The 18,152-nt window shown below is 45.6% G+C and overlaps 2 protein-coding genes across 8 annotated transcripts in view; both read left to right on the top strand.

Annotated features, from left to right (window-relative positions):
- The first annotated feature begins 421 nt into the window (after positions 1 to 421).
- On the top strand, positions 422 to 14,705 carry LOC114867936 (NACHT, LRR and PYD domains-containing protein 14-like). 7 transcript variants are annotated; one of them, XM_055513384.1, is made up of 10 exons: positions 422 to 649; positions 771 to 825; positions 1,469 to 1,532; positions 1,668 to 1,766; positions 10,420 to 10,571; positions 10,852 to 12,637; positions 12,858 to 13,031; positions 13,096 to 13,269; positions 13,456 to 13,502; positions 13,599 to 14,705. In XM_055513384.1, exons 3-10 carry the CDS (start codon positions 1,477 to 1,479, stop codon positions 14,096 to 14,098), a joined length of 2,988 nt encoding a protein of 995 aa, XP_055369359.1. In that variant the 5' UTR covers positions 422 to 649; positions 771 to 825; positions 1,469 to 1,476; the 3' UTR covers positions 14,099 to 14,705. The 7 variants fall into 7 exon arrangements, with proteins under 7 accessions (XP_055369359.1, XP_029026954.1, XP_040929079.1 ...); XM_029171121.3 differs by lacking the exon at positions 771 to 825; XM_041073145.2 differs by lacking the exon at positions 771 to 825 and having other exon boundaries at positions 1,455 to 1,532.
- Positions 14,706 to 16,581: 1,876 nt separating this feature from the next.
- The window catches only part of LOC114868197 (serine/threonine-protein kinase DCLK2-like), a 13,490-nt gene continuing 11,919 nt past the window's right edge, over positions 16,582 to 18,152 (top strand). The window contains exons 1-2 of the mRNA XM_029171642.3: positions 16,582 to 16,850; positions 17,223 to 18,082. Of these exons, the coding sequence (XP_029027475.2) occupies positions 17,653 to 18,082 (430 nt within the window). The 5' untranslated portion in view covers positions 16,582 to 16,850; positions 17,223 to 17,652. The remainder of the gene's footprint in view (positions 16,851 to 17,222; positions 18,083 to 18,152) is intronic.

The following is an 18,152-nucleotide window of genomic DNA, read 5'->3' as shown; positions in this document are numbered from 1 at the left end:
CAGAATGGGAAGTCAGATTGAAAATACCTGAACCTGAGGTCCTGTCTGTGTGGTTGCTCCACGGGATCATTAGTAGTGGATGTGACCCAGACCCACTATCAGGCAGAGCAGAACCACAGCATCACACTGGAGTGGACCTTCACACCCAAACCTGACACCATCACCTCAGTTTACATCTACTGTTAGCTGCTCACTGGTCTCAGAGCCTCAGTCCTGCTTCATCTTCATGAAGGTGTTGAGGTCTCAGAGTCTCAGGATCAACAGTTTTCAGGACGGGTCCAGTTTGACAGAGACGAGCTCAGAGACGGACGGATCAGACTCCAGGTGTCGGCTGTTCAGTGGTTGAAATATTCCTTTAACACGAGGGAATGAACGGGGGGGGGGGGGGGGGGGGGGGGTTACTGTAACACTGCACCTTCCTCTCGTGCCAGAAGGACACTCCCTCAGAGAGAAGAGGTCTGTAGAAAAAGTAACTCCAGCTGAAGAGAGACTAAAAATTACAATAAAACTTCGAATTTTTAACAAAACATTTTCATCTGTTTTTAAAACCGCCAGGAAGAAAGCGCCACTATACGGACACATTGTAGAGAAGTTGATTACATTTGTTGATTAGAGGAACAAAGGAACAACTGGGACACGTTCTCAAACAGTAAGTCGTTGAAATTTAATAACAAAAAGAGGCGGAGCAGATGAGTAAATTCACAAAACAGACATTTTCTTACAAAAAGACACGAGTCCCTGTAAATTAAAGGCGTTTTTCCTTTGGACAGAACATAAACGGCTTCCACGTGACTGTTTGATGGATATTGGAGTCTTTGTTCTCGTGTCGGAACTGTATATTTTGACGAAGCCAAATGTTTTTTTCTTTATGCAAAGTTCCAGGATACAGACCTGATTTCAAAGATAAGAACTAAATAATTAAAGCTGTGCCAGTTTAAAAAACGTTAACGGTCGTTTTCTTATTTGCTTTGATGAGCTGAGAAATAATTATAAGTAATAAATAATAAGAGACATGTACCTGATAAACTGGTTGTATTAAATCACAAGTATTATTGTACTGTGTATATTAATTTATTATTGCATTATTGTCTTGTGTTATTTATTAGTTTAGTCTAATTCGTTTTTGTAGTGATCGTATTGTTTATGAAACGTAGCGAACAACTACTAATCATCAGTAATTAGTTCGAACCTGCTCTTAGTTGTTAACGCAGCGACCCCCGCCATGAAAAACTGCTTTAACGTATTTTTACGCCGTGGCGCCGTGAAGGGAAGCGGGTTCTGGTTTGTTGCCACGTTTTATCGCATTGGCGGTGACGAGCGTTATAACAGTTCAACGGCTGTTTATGGATGAGTAGATCAGCTTTTAGTGTCAGTGTTTACTGCATCCTTTTTAATATGCAGCCATGAAACCAACATCATCAGATTAATCAGCATTAATCGTCGTTTTTGATGAGCTATTGTGTTTTAGAAACAAAAATGGACGATAAGAAGAAGAGGAAAACTGAGGAGCCGTTTGAACCCAGTGAAACCAGGTGATGTTTACACTGCAGGTCTCTGATCTGGAGCCACTTATTAACATTAACATTAAGAGCTCCGATTAGATGCTGGTCTGAAAATACTTGACCAAACATTTCTATCATATTAAATTTAAATATTTCTCACTAAAGGTCAGAAGAAGCAGAGTCCACATCTTTCAGCTGTGTCTCCGTGAAAAGTGACAGATCCATGTTTAATCCACTCAACTTTGGAGCAGAGAATATGAAACAGTAAGAACCCACTCACTCACTCATCTTCTACCTTCTACCAAATCCTACATGTCTATAATTTAAATGTGACTGACAAATTATGGTTAATAACAGTGAGTCTGTATGTTAAAAAATTATATTCACAGAGTGATTCACACATCAACTCTACATTTACACTGTACACCACACTCTAATATATAAAGGTAAGATTCTGTAGAACATAAGAACAACATTTGCTTATGAACAGGTCTGATTCTGTGATGATATCACTGCATCTGCTCAGCAACACCTGTTGTTCCATCGAAGTTCAAGATTATGGATGGTGATGATGATGATGATGATGATGATGATGATTTAGCACCAAGATAAGATGCTTGAAGAGGTAAAATGTCTGATGCAATAGGAAAATTCTCAACTTTAAACAAAATATTATATTATTGTATCATAGTATAGACTTAAATAGTAGAACTTTAAGAACCTAAAAAGCCTCTACTGCTGGTTTGAAAGGAACCATCTCACACCTCCTGGACACATCATTAGCTCACCCACACCCCCCAACACTCACACCCTCCCGTCACCAGAGCCTCTACCTGCACTGAAGATCTGTGAAGAAGAAGAACTCCTTCAAAGGCAGAACACCATAACGGCTCCAGGACCTGACGGCGTGTCCACAACCTGCCTCAGAGTCTGTGCTGAGCAGCCGGCACCGGTCTTCACCCAGATCTTCAACCGGTCTCTGCATCTGTCTACAGTGTCCAACTGCTTCAGACCGTCCACCATTGTGTCCCTCCCTGAGAAGTCCTCCATCAGCAGCCTGAACGACTACAGGCCTGTCACCCTGACACATGTGGTCATGAAAACCTTTGAGAGGCTGGTGCTGAGGCATCTGAAGGACCTCACAGACCCCCTGCTGGACCCCCTGCAGTTTGTCTACAGGAAAAACATGTGGGCTGATGAGGCTGGGCAGCATCACATCTGGCACCATCAGCACCGGCGCACCACAGGGATGCGTCCTCTCCCCACTGCTCTTCTCCCTCTGTACCAGCGACTGCACCTCAGGAGACCCGTCTGTGAAACTCCTGAAGTAAGCGGACGACATGAGCGTCATTGGGCTCATTGAGGACGGTGATGAGGCTGCAAACAGACAGCAGGTGGAGCAGCTGGTCCAGTGGTGCAGTCAGAACCAGCTGGAGCTCAACGGGCTCAAGACTGTGGAGATTACGGTGCACTTTAGGAAGAACCACCTGCCCTCCTCCCTCTCACCATTCACAACAACGCAGTGTCTACCGTGGACACATTCAGGTTCCTAGGGTCCACAAACTCACAGGACCTGAAGTGCCCCCCCACAGAGACACTGTTCACAAAACGTCCCAGCAAAGGTTTAACAGCTCAGGAAGTTCAACCTGCCCCAGGAGCTGCTGACCATCTGCTACACGGCCATCGTCCAGAGAGTGGTCCGGTCAGCGGAAAAGATCATCGGGACTGAGCTTCCTTCTACTGAGCACCTGTAACAGGCCAGACTCATAGAACGAGCTGTCAGCATCACTGTTGACCCCACACACCCTGCACACAAACTGTTTAAACTCCTCCCCTCTGGGAGGCGTCACAGATCAATAGCCATTAGAACCAGCAGAACCAGCAGAACCAGAGTCAGCTTCCTTCCCCAGGCTGTGTCTGTGCTGAACTCCATCACATATAGAAAGGGCTAAGTTAAAACATGTGTGGTGCAATTTTAGTTCATTTTATTCTTTTCTTTATTTCCTTTATGTAAATAATGTATGTACATAACTGTAATTGCTATGTAAATAATTGCTGTTCAGCATGGTGGTATGAAAAGATGAAGTCAGACTGGATGAGATTCCTTGTTTGTCTTTTGCAAACCTGGCGAATAAAAACGATTCTGATTCCCCTGAAACATCTCAGAGGACTTTTTGCTGCGTGCTCTTCTGTACCTGCCCCAGCAACGGTCGGGCTGAGAGGGGGGCGGGGCTAGACGGCAGGTATGTCAGAGCGCAATGCATTCTGGGTGTTGTAGGATATGACCATTTACAGCCACAACACACATTACTTCAATTTTCCCAGTTTTCTCCAGACATAGACCATCAACATTTTTGCTGATGAAATGTAAAATATTTATAACACAGCTTGCTTTTCAGCAATGAAGTATTACTTTAAGTACCTCAACTTTTTACTGTTACAGTATGCATTTAGTGGTTTATAAAAAACCTTTAGTCCATAATTCATATCTTAGCAATAGCAATTATCATTTGACATTGAATAATTAACTCTTGGGTGCGTTTGTATGACACCTTCCTTTCTTTCCAGAAGAACCTACCTCAGAGTAGTGATCTGAAGATCTGAAGTAAATTGAGCTCATGAGAAACTATTAATAATCAAACTATTGATTCAAACTTTAACAAAAGCTTTTTCATCATCTGTGCTCTTGAAAACTGTATGTAAGGAAGCAAGAGCAGACTAGCGATGGGAAGTTCCGTTCTTTCAACTGACTCGGATCTTTAAGTCTCGTTCAGTAAAGTGAATGAATCATTTCATTCATTTACAGCAGGTGGCGCTGGGGGCGTGGTTCTCAAACACTATATACTGACCACTAGCAATTCAAACCATATGAAAACCTAGCAAATACGCACCACATCAACGTGATTTATGTCCTGCATCTTGCCTGCCATTGTTGTTTAACAGCGCGACAGTTGCTAGGAACGAACTGGAGCGCTTGCTGCTCGCTACAGAGCTTGTGCGGCTCAGCTGTCACATGACAAGTGAACGAACGAACGACCCATGGGAACGAGTCCCAAAAGAACTGTAGTACTTGGTGCTGCCACTGAGCCTGAGCTGTGAACGATGAACTATGAACAAGAACGAGAACGATGAACTAAACCGCGCAGCCCGAGCTGCCTTTTACATGAAAGCTTGTAAAGTGGGAAACTTATTTTGACAGAGAGACTTTTAAAGGGGTCATATCATGCAAAATCCACTTTTTAGACATTTTGGAGCGTTCCTTTTTTCACATTTTAAAAGCGTAAATTTTCTCATCCAATGAAAACTGACCATGTCCTACTCTGAGACTGAGTCCCAGTTGTCGTCACCGTGGTCGGAAGTCCTCCCTGTAAATCCTGAACCACAACCCCCACAATGATCCCGAACCAAAACTGGACTTCCGCCATTTCCCCCCTCTCACTCACCGTGAACAGACCAGCACGGCAGCGCCCAAGTCCTCCCATAGAAATAGTTCAGTTCTTAGGTGTTCTAACCAACACCAAAGTCTATTCACTTTAACAAGGGATCAACAAGTGAGGATTTGTGGGTCACTTTTATTTTTAACGGACCGGTGCCAGAAACACTGCCTCAGCATTTATACGTATGTGCATTTCAAACGAGGGTGCGTCCAATTCTGGATTTGTTTAACGGCTCCTGTTGGAAAAAAAGGATCTATTCCTAAAGTCCGTCATCCACTCACTGAAGTAAGTACATGCTTGATATTTATAATGTTTTAAAATGTTAGTTTGTCCGTTTAAATGTAGTAACCTATGTGTGGGGCAAGTTACTAGCTAGCTATGCTAACGGCTACAGCCATTCGACCGAGCCTTTGTCCCCTTCAAATGTGCTCATGTGGGCTCCTGCAGCCACACACCTGTGTGGAGAAAAGCTAATGACTATCGGCATCGAGCGGCTACAGGCAGGGAGCGGTGGGTCTAGCGTCTGTCCTTTTTCTGTAATCTCATACACCTGCGGGGAACAGCTGATCGGTATCGCCCTTCCAGCGGCGACAGACAGGAAGCGGTGGATCTAGCTCGCTGTAGTAAGTTTGTGCTTGATACTTGTGATATCTAAATATGTTAGTTGGGTCTGTTTAAAATGCAGTAACCCACGTGTGAGACAAGCTAATAGCTAGCGTCGCTAACGGCTACAGTGAGTCAACTGAGCCTTTGTCCCTTTCAAATGTGCTACTCTGAGTTGGTGCAACCACACACCTGTGTGGGGAACAGCTAATAGCAACGGGCCTTCGATCGGCGACAGGCAGGAAGCGGTGGATCGAGCTTTTGTCCTGTTGACGTGCTGCCGCTCCTGTTTGTGTTGCGTTAGCCGTTAGCATGTCTTTAGGCCTTTGCACTTTAGAGCTACAGCTGGTCGATTGCTACAAAAAGAACCTGCAGATGAACGCGGTTATGTTTATTACCCCGTCCTGTGTCACAGCCTAAATCAACTTGTGATTTGGGGTTATGTCATTGTTCTATCAAATTCTAACATGATTAGTTGGAATGATTACTGTGTTGTGTTGCAAGCTTAGTTGCTAATTAGTCAAATCTCTACAATAACTGCTGCTTATCTGGTCAGTTACCGATAGCTTGTACCATAGCCATTATATTTGTAGGACCAATACAATTTACAGTAAATGTAACAGTCTTTTCTATACTGTAGGAGGGCAAATCCCAGTTACCCACATGCAAGGAGGCTGTCAAACAGAGATATCACTGCAGACTGTTGGTACACAGACATCTGCTGCCCAGCTCAGGAGTAAAGGTATGTAAGTTTGTATGTACTAACAGTAACAGTTGGAAGAAGAGTAGAAGATTTTAATTTTAATTGGTATATACTGTTTAGATTTTATATTTGAATTGTAACAACTGTTTATCTGTTGTTTTAGCACAGACAGGCCTGTCCTCTTGTTTGGTTTAAATTTTTGTCTGGTATTTTGTATTCTTACATTAAAGAAGGTTTTGAACTACATAATAATAAACATTTCACTAATCTACAATTCTGATTGCAGTACCTTTTGTTTTGATGAGGTGATGGTGAGGACAGCCACTGCTGCTTCCGCTCAGTCTTCCAAATAGTGATGAACAAGGATCACCACATCTCCCTCGTCATCTATTTACAACTATACCTGTCCTGCTGCAAATCTCCAACATAACCAAGTGTACCCCCTGCCCAGGACATGGACTGTTTACCCTACTTCCATCAAGCATTTAAAATGCAAGGCCCTGCAAAAGCTTCTGTCTTTAAACCCCCAGACTTCTTAATTAACTCAGTAACCTATACACTGCAAATTGGAGTGTGAAGGTAACAGTTAGTTCTAGCTTTGGAGTAGTGGTGCATTTTTTGGTTGACAATAAAGTTGGCTTTAAAGATCCATGCACAAGGTTTTTCATGCTCCACATTGCTAAAGAATTGGACCTTGATGTCTCAGTAAGGTGTCTGTAACTTTTCATGCCAAAAAGCGCTGTAGATCGCCCCCGTCTGAAGATGTGTGTTTTAAGCTCTCGTCCACAACACTTTATTTTCGAAATGTGTCGGAAGCTAAACTGATCGCCGCACCCCTTTGAGGAAGCGCATAGCCATGATCTGCCGCGGGAATCAAACGTCACGGTCACTGAATCCATTGTAACAGTGACACTGGCTGACTCGTTCTCGTAGTGGAGTTCAACCATACGTTTCATCCAAAATCTGACTCTAAACTCGAATGGGAGGCTGTTGAAGTGGTTACACTTCGACTGGCGCAAGGTACGTCTAACTGGCAGATTTACGTTTAATTTAATTTATTGATTTACATAATACGCAACTTGATTAGCTGCTAACGCTAATACTAATGGTTGCAAATTAGCAGCCTGAATTAATACAACAGAATATTCATAACACGACTACAGCTTGTTTGGGAGCATAGCTTGATAAACTAATATAAACTCATTTTTACATGTTTTTTTATTTTTTCGTTCTGCTGCTGTGTGAAAATAAAGGGATCTTCAGCTGCAGCTTATATTTTGCCCTATTTGTCTGTAATTAAGTGCCAATGTAGGAACAGTGAATGCCTACAGAAGCATGGTGTGACAGCAACTATTGCTTTCAAGATATTGCATGTGTTTATTTCTTTTATTAATAAATTAAAATTTTGATAAATCTTACCTTAAGACGCCTGAACCAGTTGCCAAACCTACTGTCATGTATGGTTGATGATCCAGGACTGGAGCCAGTATGATTGAATGTGTATTCATTACAGAACACATTTAATATACAGTATATCAGACAATTACACATGCATGGAATAAATCAGTATCTCAGAAATCCATAAAAAACTTTAGAACATTTTACTATTTACAGATTAATCATAATGTACCTGGGAACTCTGGTTTACAAACAGTTTTGTTTCTAAATATATATTGACCTAATATTTTTTTAATTGCTTTTAGTAAGGTGTATGATTTATCAAGTGCTAATATATAACTAATAGTTACATATAACTAATAATAACTTTGGATTGTGGGAGGAAGCCGGAGAACCCGGAGAGAACCCACGCAAACACGGGGAGAACGTGCAAACTCCACACAGAAACGTACCCACTGCACCACCGTGCCGCCCCTTACTGGGACATTGAAGTCCAATATTCTTTAGAGTAAAAAGCTGTATGATCAGGGAGCTTTAAAGCACAAAGAAACAATAACTTCTCTAAAATATTTACCTGGTGCGTGACATTATTATTATTATTATTCATTCATTCATTATTCATATACATCACTCATTTCCTTGTTTATCAGTCCACACAGCACCGTAGCTGAGCCACAGCTGTGACGTGACAAAAGAACGAACGAACGATCCATAAGAATCCGGAACGAATCAGGAACGAACTAGAGCGCTTGCTGCTCTACGGAGCCTGCGCAGTCCGACTGTCACGTGACAAAAGAACTAATCCTTGAGGAACGACACTCAGTTGAGTCAGTCCCGAACGAATCATTTCTGTTTCCGGTCCTGCTGACTGAGCTTAAGCAGCTGCTGCCATGTGGCGAGAGAAGGTACTGCACGTACTGAACGAGTCGTTCACTGAGAGGACTCGTTCCTCCCGAGTCATATGAAAGACTAGTTCATATTGAACGAATCGTTTACGAATGACACATCACTAGAGCAGACACACTTTCGAGCCCTAGGAAGAACTAGGGCTGCAACTAACAATAGTTTTGATAATCAATTAATCTGTCAAATATTTTTCAATAACATGTGGAAATTTCCCATAAAGAGGCAGACGAGAGAGTTGTCTTTTTGTTTAATCTATTGTAAAAATAAAGGAAAATAAAAATAATGGGGGAAGCCAATCAAAAACATGTTGATCGTGCACGTCAACAAACCAAAAACCAGCTGGGGAGATCAGTGCTACATCTAGCTATGAGAGAGGAAGGAGCACTAAGTCTCAACAGACAGAGACACAACTCCCGGCCTTGGGTTTGGAGCTAGAGTCCAGAGTCCATCAGGCAGAGACGACCATTGAACAATGTAGGTGAAATGTCAAAGACAAAACATGAGATATTAATTGCAGAACATAAGTCACAAATAATATAATAACTGCATAGAATAAAGAAGAAACAATAGCCTGTTGCTTGTCTTTGTAGTTTATGTCAAATTTACCTTTTATGCAAAGAATTGGATCCAGATGAAGAAATGCTATGATTTGTTGAATCCATGATATTCATTTTTCAAACTGTGGAAGAAAACTTAAATATTGTAAATATTTCCGAAAATACATGTAAACTAAAATACGGTCAAATCTATTGGAGGATGAGACTCAGCCACTGTTAATACTTAGACCTCCTCCATCTACGCTGGGGAAGAACAACAAAGACCTGGCACCATTTTAAGGTGTAAAGACTGGTAGCAAATTGAAGAGTTTTGTGGAGGGGTCTCAAACAGGTGCTATGGTGAGTTCATACTGGTCTTACTGGTTTCTAATAGTTAGGAACAGATGGTTTTCCTTTGGTCACAAAGCTTAAACAATGGAGTTTAGTCTGTTTGAATGACGTCAGTGTTAACTGTTTTGCAAAAGGGAGGAAAAAATGTGTCAATCCAATGAGAACGGGTTTACACATTCGCTACATATGTCTGATGCACTGCTGGAATAGTGATGATGAAAATAAATGGAACCTAGTTATGCAAAACAGGTCAAAGCGACCGATAAAAACTGTAATCACACACTAAAAGAGTAAATTATCAAACATCGCAGTTTGTAATAATAAAAGCCCTTGTAAAGTACTTTACAGTTTTTGCCTACATTATTGGTTGTAGAAGCAGCCTTATTTTTTGTTCTAATTCTGTTTCCTGTAATATGTTCTTTTTCTTCTTGTTGATGGTGAGGTTCCTGGTGTATCGCTGATTTCCATAAAGGTTGCCCACTCTTTCCTTACATACCTGATGAAGTCTTGATCATTGAGTAATGATGTATTAAATCTCCAATTCCTGCTTGGTGGCGTAACTCTTTTAGTAAAAAAACAAACAAACAGGAACTGGTGCATGATCACTGACTGTGATTGAGTGAATACTGGTGTGGGAACATCAGGTAGGACGAATAGGAGTTATTACTAAATGTAATCTATACGGGAGTGGTGAACTGGGTCAGAAGGTGTATTCCCTGGAGTTTTGGCGACAAAAACCACAGGTGTCACAAAGTCCATAATCATCCATGTACTGTTTTTGAGGAGTGGTCACATTTGCATTCCTCACACCTCCACACAGCACATGAAGAGCCTGGCAACTGGCTGGTAAGTAACTAGCCAGAGTAGGGAAGGCGCCTGTAAATTGACTGAAATCAGTGAAAATGAACCTCTCCATCTGTCTGCACTAGTATATGTCTAGGTGACAATGAGTGAAGCCTCTGAGGAGATAGTAACATGTACAGTATGTCCATGTCCAGTCAGGTGATTGGGGAGACGACCACCTGTTCAGTGTGCGAGAAGGTTCTGAAGGACTGGGACCACTCTGACCCACCAGTGAAGCAGCTCTGTGCTGAGTGTGGAGCACATTACAAGCATGAGACAAACGAGGCCTCACGTACATTCAACTACATTATTACATTTGAATATAATCACATAATGTTAACATTAGGAATAAGCCTTAATTGGTCATTATCACATCTGTTGCAATGTCACAACAAAATTTGTTTTCTGCATTGAACTCATCCTCTGGGGGAGCAGTGGGCTGCCACCCAGGACACTCCTGGAGCCCTGGTGGGCCTGATTCTGGCCACCTTATGCTTCCCAAGGTTTGCTCGACCAACTGAGCTACCAGGCCATAGAGTCACACTCACTTTAACCAAACCGTTCCGTTATAGGTGACATCATCACGAGAACAAAGAAGAATCTCAAACAAGCAATGCAAAAGAAATTTGCTTTGACATCTGAAGGCAATGGTGATGAGAAAAGCTCCCTGAACAGCGTCTACACGTCTCTGCACGTCACAGCTCATGAACGCGAGGGGCCAGACGAGGAGCATCCACTCAGACAGATGGAACGTAAATTAAGAAGGCGATCATCGTGTGAAAGCTCAGTCAGACTCAGTGACATCTTCACACCGTCTCCAGACACACGGGTCAGAACGGCTCTGACCAAGGGCGTCGCAGGCATCGGGAAGTCCTTCGCTGTGCACAAATTCATCCTGGACTGGGCCGAGGAGCGGACGAACCAGGAGCTGGAGTTCATTTTCTGTCTGGCTTTCCGAGAGCTGAATCTGAGTGGAGGAGAGACGAGCCTGCACCTGCTCCTGACTGAGTTCCACCCAGTGCTGAGCAACCTGAAGGATCCACTGAGTTATGTCCAAAGTGAGATGCTGGTGGTTCTGGACGGTCTAGATGAAAGCAGACTTCAGCTGGACTTTAACTCCTCGAAGGTGGTGAGATCTGTGGAGGCAGTGGCTCCAATGGGAGACCTGCTGGTCAACCTGATCCAGGGAAACATTCTGCCCCACGCACACCTGTGGATCACATCCCGTCCAGCAGCATCCGCTCAGATTCCAGCCAAGTTCATCGACGCGGTGACAGAGATCAGAGGGTTCAGCGACGCTCAGAAGGAGGAATACTTCAGAAGACGCTTCCGGCACGACTCCTGCCTTGCTGAAAGGATCATTTCACAGGTTCAGTCATCACCGAGTCTGAGCATCATGTGCCAGATCCCCGTCTTCTGCTGGATTTCCACCATGTTGTTTGAGGAGGTCTTCACAGGAGCCGACAGAGACACGATCCCTCAGACTCTGACAGAGATGATGGCTCATTTCCTGTTGGCTCAGACCAAACACAGAAGCAGAAAATACGATGCCCACGCAGAGGAAAACAACCAGACGCTTCTGGAGAGACACCGAGAATTTCTCCTGAAACTCGGCAAACTTGCGTTTGTTCATCTGCAGGAGAACAAGCTGATATTTTACGAGGGCGACTTGGAGGAATGTGGCCTCGATGTGAAGGAAGTCTCTGTCTACTCTGGCTTCTATAACGCAGTTCTCAGGAAGGAAGACCTTTTTTCCCAGAGGAAGGTTTTCTTCTTTGTGCATCTGACCATCCATGAGTTCTTTGCTGCTCTCTTTGTCTATGAGTGTCTTATGGAGCAGAACACCCCAGAGCTCTGCAGCTTCCTGGGTCTGAAGGACCCACACTGTGGTCTACCTGTACTTGATCTTCTCAAGAAGATTGTTGCCAAGGTGATGGAGAAGAAGAACGGACACCTGGACTTCTTCCTGCGCTTCCTGCTTGGTCTCATGATTAAACAGAACCGTAGAGTTCTTCAGGGTCTGTTGACATCACCAGACCCAATCGAAGACACAGACAAGAAAACCCTGACCTACCTCAAATCTATCAGAAGAAAGACCGTCTCTCCAGACGGCTGCATCAGTCTGTTCCAGGCGATGGTGGAAATGAGAGACCACAAAGTCAAAGACGAGATCCAAGAATACCTGACGCTGACGGATCGTTCAAACACAGACCTGCCCCCGCTGTACTGCTCTGCTCTGGCCTACATGCTGCAGGTGTCAAAGGACCACCTGGAGGTTCTGGACCTGAAGAGCTACAACACCTCAGACGAAGGCAGGAGGAGGCTGATCCCAGCGGTGAAAATCAGCAGAAAGGCCATGTAAGTTTAAATGAAATATTTAGGTGATATTTGTCTCGTTGCCAGTTTAAGTCATCTACAGCACTAACCATAACACATCTAGTACAGACCAGTGATACCACAACAAATACTGTGAAGCTGAATCAGCGTTAGCGTCTCTTTCCCTGGCTTCATAAAAGGTTCTGTTTATATATCTACACGTGTCATGTCTCACAACCCTGTTTGTTGATCATCCTCGTAGACTAACAGACTGCAGAGTGACCTCAGAATGGGTCGAGCATCTGGCCTTCGCTCTCAGGTTCTCCCACTCTGCTCTGAGAAACCTGGACCTCAGCAACAATGATCTTATGGATTCTGGAGTGGGACTGCTGTGTAGCGGCCTGTCGGACCGGCGCTGCAGACTGGACACGCTCGGGTATTCAGACGGATCATTTCCTACACCAACAGATGTTAAACGGGTCTAATACTGTGTTCCTCAGGTTGTCGGGCTGCCAGGTCACAGAGACGGGCTGCAGGCATCTGTCCTCAGCTCTGAGGTCCAACCCGTCACACATGAAGGAGCTGGACCTGAGCTACAACCATCCAGGAGAAGCAGGAGAGAAGATTCTGACCGACCTGAAGAATGATCCAGAAAACGTGCTCAGTTCACTAAAGTAAATATGAACCTACATGGTTCTACATGCTCGTGACCCGACTGTGCTCAGCCTGATAGCTTCTCCATCAGTAATAAGAGTCAGGTCCACCAAAGTTATCACGTGGAGCCTGTTACTAAATACAAACCTATGAAGCATTCAGGGCTTTTCTAACGATATTGACTGCATGCATGGTTTCCTCCACAGCCTTGAACACGCTGGAAGCCACAGAATGAAACCAGGCTTCCAGAAATGTGAGCCTCTTCATTTTTACATTCATTCATTCTAGTTGATTGATTTGACAGATGTGGATTGGCCTCAGTCATAATGAATTGTTCTCCTGCCTTCAGATGGATGTGAGCTCACCCTGGACCCCAGTGCAGCCCAGCAGAACCTCCGTCTGTCTGTGGGGAACAGGAAGGTGACCTGGGTGGAGGATGAGCACGCACCGTCCAGTCCTTCTGTACAGGTGCTCTGTGAACAGGGCCTTCGTGGGCGCTGCTACTGGGAGGTCAAAGTGTCTGGACCTCTGAGTGTTGGAGTCCGGTACCGAGGAGCTGACACCGCAGAGATGGGCCACAGCGACAGGTCCTGGAGCCTGGTTTGCTCCAGTGAGGGTCACCGTGTTCAGCACAACAATGTGAGGGTGTCGGTGTCTTCCTGCGGGTGGCGCTCCAGTTGGGTGGGGGTGTACCTGGACTGGCCGGCTGGGACTCTGTCCTTCTACAGGGTGTCCTCTGACAGCCAGGTCCACCTCCACACCTTCAGAACCGCCTTCACCGAGCCCGTCTACGCTGCTGTGGAGCTTCAGCCACACTCCTCTGCCTTTTTCTCCCCACCAGCTCACTAACTCTGAGTCTATGTGGCGGAAAGTAGGAGGATCACAGGTCAAAACATGAACTTGAAATCACTGCATCCTGGGAACTGAGGCTCTAACTACAACATGGTATCGCTGGTTCAGCAGTGGGCTTTAGTTTGTACCACAGATTAGTGCAGACTAAGTTTGTGTTTCTGGCTTTGAACTTCACTTACTGTAAATAGTGTGTGTTGTGGTGATTTAGTCTGGTTCTAATGGTTTTAAAAGGTTTGGGTTCCTCCTTGTTTCATGGTGGACTGTGTCCTGTGAGATGTGGATGTTAATGCTCGAAACGGATCAGGAGACACTGAGAAAAAACAATCCCTGCACTATGAACAAAGTGTGAAAAAGCCCATTGGCAGCTTTAAAACAGAGTTTGTGTTGAGTTTTTTACCTTCATTGTTCATTTATTTGTGTTGTTTTGTTTTTTGTCGCTGACTGAAATGCATTGAATGATGAATGACTTTCATTCATCGTGTTTTTCCAGACGCTGATCTATTTGTTTTTATCCGGGTTTGGATTATTTGGTGCTAAAATACTGTAGGTTTTTTCATGTATCTTGCTTCCTGTGATGTGAAAAATAAATTGAAATACAGAAGTAGCCGATGTTCTGATTGTATAATTATTATATTATCATTGTTATAATAGAAGTGCGTGATAAGTGATAGGTTATGCATGAAAAAATGCATGTTTAGGCCACAGTCGAACTCAGAATGAAGTAAGGCGTTTGTTTTGCCATGTTAGACTGATTAGACCTTTAGACTGATGTCAGTAACACGGTGCTTATCTGATCCACAGGACCCAAACACAGCTTTTAACACATGCAGTGAGAACATGGGTTTCTCCAGTTACCGTGGACGTGTCAGAACATGGCGCAAAATACAGGCGACTACAAGAAATGAAGAAAAACGAAGATGATCAAATTCCTGTCTCAAGCTCAATAAAGGCTCTATTCTTGAACCAGCAGATTACTGTAGTTTAGTCACCTGATCGCTTCCTTTGAAGCAAACAGCTCTTTGTGGATCAGGTTCAAAGGGACATAATGGTGCCCCAGCTCGTCATGTCTGCATGAATGGTTGAGCGGTTTATCTGACAGCGTCCGAGGCCCAGCTGTCGCTCCCCCAGAAAGGCCGAGGGCCGAGGGTGGGGCCCGAAGGCGGGGGAAGAAGCCCTGCGTCTGCAAACGGGAGGCGAGAGGAGGAAGGTGCTGGAGAAGCTGCGCCGCTCGCCCACGACCGCCCCATCAAATATTAAATACATATACATCTGTTTGCTGCAATAATATTGAGAACTACGATTAAAGTAAATGAGGTGAACGATCACGGCTCGGCTCTCAGGCCCCTGGTGCAGCTGCGGTTTTCTGGTTCTGCTGGTTCCTGACCAGCTGTGTGCGCATTTAGACCTGGTTTGAGGCTCTGTCAGGTGCTAGTGGGTTTTATGCAGGTCTCATGTCTCTCTGTGTCTCTGCTGCCTCCACCTGGACATTCTGCAGCTCATTTCAGGAGATCTGTCTCTTGTGTTGGACAGGGGGTTTAAAACAGGTTTGCTTCTGGAAGATCCAGTGATTTTCACTTTACATATTTAGCACTTTAAAACAAGAACTCTAGTGTTTATTTACTGCAATGTCCAGCTGTGTGTTCCTGCATTCATAGGTGTTGTGTCGTCAGCCTGATGGAGAATCTGTGTTGTTAAATGGAGCCCTTGTGTTTCTGGGTCTGATGTTTCAGTCCTGTTTTTCTGACTGTGACAATAAAACAACGGCCTCCTTAAAAAGCAGAAGTACAATGAACCTCCCATTAAATTATAGTAAGTGAAACCATGAAGTGAAGAGTGACACGTCAGCAGAAGAGACGTGAGAGCAGAAGTGTGTAAGTGTGTGTCAGAAACTGAACAGAAATAAACACATTCATACAAGTGTTCATCACATGTTTCATCATGAATATTTCTACATTTATTCCCACCAACTCCCACCAGCAACTTTATTCCACATGTTTCTTTGGTTCTGTGCTGTTTGTCGTTCACCTGCAGGTGGAACCAGGAACCAGAAATGAGCCTCGATGAAGAATCGCTTTATTAACGGTGGTTATTGAGAACTAAGCTGCGTGAACGTCAATGTTAGACACGTCAGCAAACAAATGCAAAACGGATAAAGATATGAATGTTCAATGTCTTCTGTGTTTAAAACTTAACACTCAGTTCCTTAAATCAATTTATTATGGACGGATTATCTAATTATTGTGCTAAATGCAGTAATAACATTACACTGAACCATTTCATGTCCTGTGGAGGAACGACGTTTGATCATGTTTCCTGCCGCAACAGACAATGAACGAAATGAATTAGAATTTCAGAGGGAGTCAAACAAAAGGCAGGAAAACGAAAGACGGTCGAGCGAGCGAGAGAGAGAGAGAGACAGAGCGAGAGAGCGAGGGGAGGGGGAGGGGGACGCAGTCATCACGCACCGCCGCGGAGCGGAGGGGGGAGGGGGGGGGGGCTCCAGCCGGTCTCGCCTCTCTGCTGCAGCGGCCATGCTGCCGTCCGCCCGTCTCCGTGCATCACCACCTCCAGCAGCCTGACGCACGCCGCCGCATCCGCGCATCCCGGCTCCGAGGACCGGCCTGGACCGGGTCGACTGCGCAGTAGCGGTTCGGTTCGGTTCGCGCGGAGCAGGAGGTTGGAAGAGAGCGAGCAGCGGCGGCAGAGGAGAAAGCCTCCATAGCAACAAACCGGTTCAGCGGCATTATTGGTAGGTGCCTCCCTGTGTGTGTGTGTGTGTGTGTGTGTGTGTGTGTGTGTGTGTGTGTGTGTGTGTGTGAGCAGCTTAGCCGTGTTTGGGCGGATAGATGGATGAAGTCAATTCACTGATCAGATAAAGCAGCTCAGTTCATCTGCATATCTGCTTCACACATTTGAATAGAAATCCACCGTCCTCGTCTCTCACTGCGGGAAATGTCATTTGGTGACACTGGAGCAGTTCCACTGATCGTTTCCAATTGAGAGTCCACTTTATCAAACACAAAGGGTCCAAACCCGGCTGCACCTGCACAGGCAGTGGCGCTGAACAGGATGGAACAGAGCCTGGCTGTTATTAACCGTGTGATTGTGGTCTCTTTCCCAGTCAGGATGGAGGGATGCTGAGGGCTCCGGAACCAGAACCAGAACCAGGACCAGAACCAGGACCAGGACAGAAAACCCACCCCGGCCCAGTTACTGGAACCCAGCTGGACCGCACTGGGTTCACACCACAATACACTGCTCACAGGTCACGTGTGGGTCGTATACCTGGAGGGGCGAGGTTCGGGTCTAACAGAACCACTGAAGCAGTGGAGAGCCCTCGACCAGACTGGTTCTACAGCAGGGTTCCACTCACGCTGAACACCAGACGAAGCCTCTCGGAGCTGCGCTGCTTCACCACCGCTGGGACTGGGTTCATGTTGAGGACTTGTGGGTCCGTGCGGTTCCTCTGTCCTCCTGCTGTCGCTGTCTCTTGCTGTTCAGCGATGAATTCCGTGTAGAACTTGGCCCAACGCTTCTGGACCACTTTGAAGATGTCTCTCAGCAAAAGCCTGGAGCTGGAGCACTTTGAGGAGCGGGACAAGGTCCGGCGCGGCCGCTCCACGCGGCCGAAGAGGGACGAGTCCGCCGGCGCCGGTTCCGGTTCCGGACCCAGCTCCAGAGGCAGCAGCCTGGTGCCCAGCCCCGCCCACAGCGCCAACTGCAGCTACTACCGGACCCGGACCCTGCAGGCGCTCACCTCGGAGAGACGGGCCAAGAAGGTCCGCTTCTACCGCAACGGCGACCGCTACTTCAAGGGCCTGGTTTACGCCGTGTCCAGCGAGCGGTTCCGCTCCTACGACGCGCTGCTGATGGAGCTGACGCGCTCGCTGGCCGACAACCTGCACCTGCCGCAGGGCGTCCGCAGCATCTACACTATCGACGGCAGCAGGAAGGTCACCAGCATGGACGAGCTGGTGGAAGGTGTGTGTGTGTGTGTGTGGGGGGGGGGTGGGGGGGGGGGGGGGGGGGGGGGGGGGGGGGTGTCTGTGTG

This window comes from Betta splendens, chromosome 2 (genome assembly GCF_900634795.4).
Source record: "Betta splendens chromosome 2, fBetSpl5.4, whole genome shotgun sequence".
In the NCBI taxonomy this organism is placed as follows: Eukaryota; Metazoa; Chordata; class Actinopteri; order Anabantiformes; family Osphronemidae; genus Betta; species Betta splendens.
The sequence above is the reverse complement of the archived record's forward strand: the minus strand, read 5'-3'. Positions and strand labels throughout refer to the sequence as shown.

Bases quoted from the DNA above. Each gene is read 5' to 3' on its own strand.
- LOC114867936 (XM_029171121.3), top strand. From the start codon at position 1,477: ATGGACGATAAGAAGAAGAGGAAAACTGAGGAGCCGTTTGAACCCAGT. The intron at 1,533-1,667 runs GTGATGTTTACA...TTCTCACTAAAG, and splicing joins TTTGAACCCAGTGAAACCAG to GTCAGAAGAAGCAGAGTCCA. The intron at 13,270-13,455 runs GTAAATATGAAC...TTTCCTCCACAG, and splicing joins AACGTGCTCAGTTCACTAAA to CCTTGAACACGCTGGAAGCC.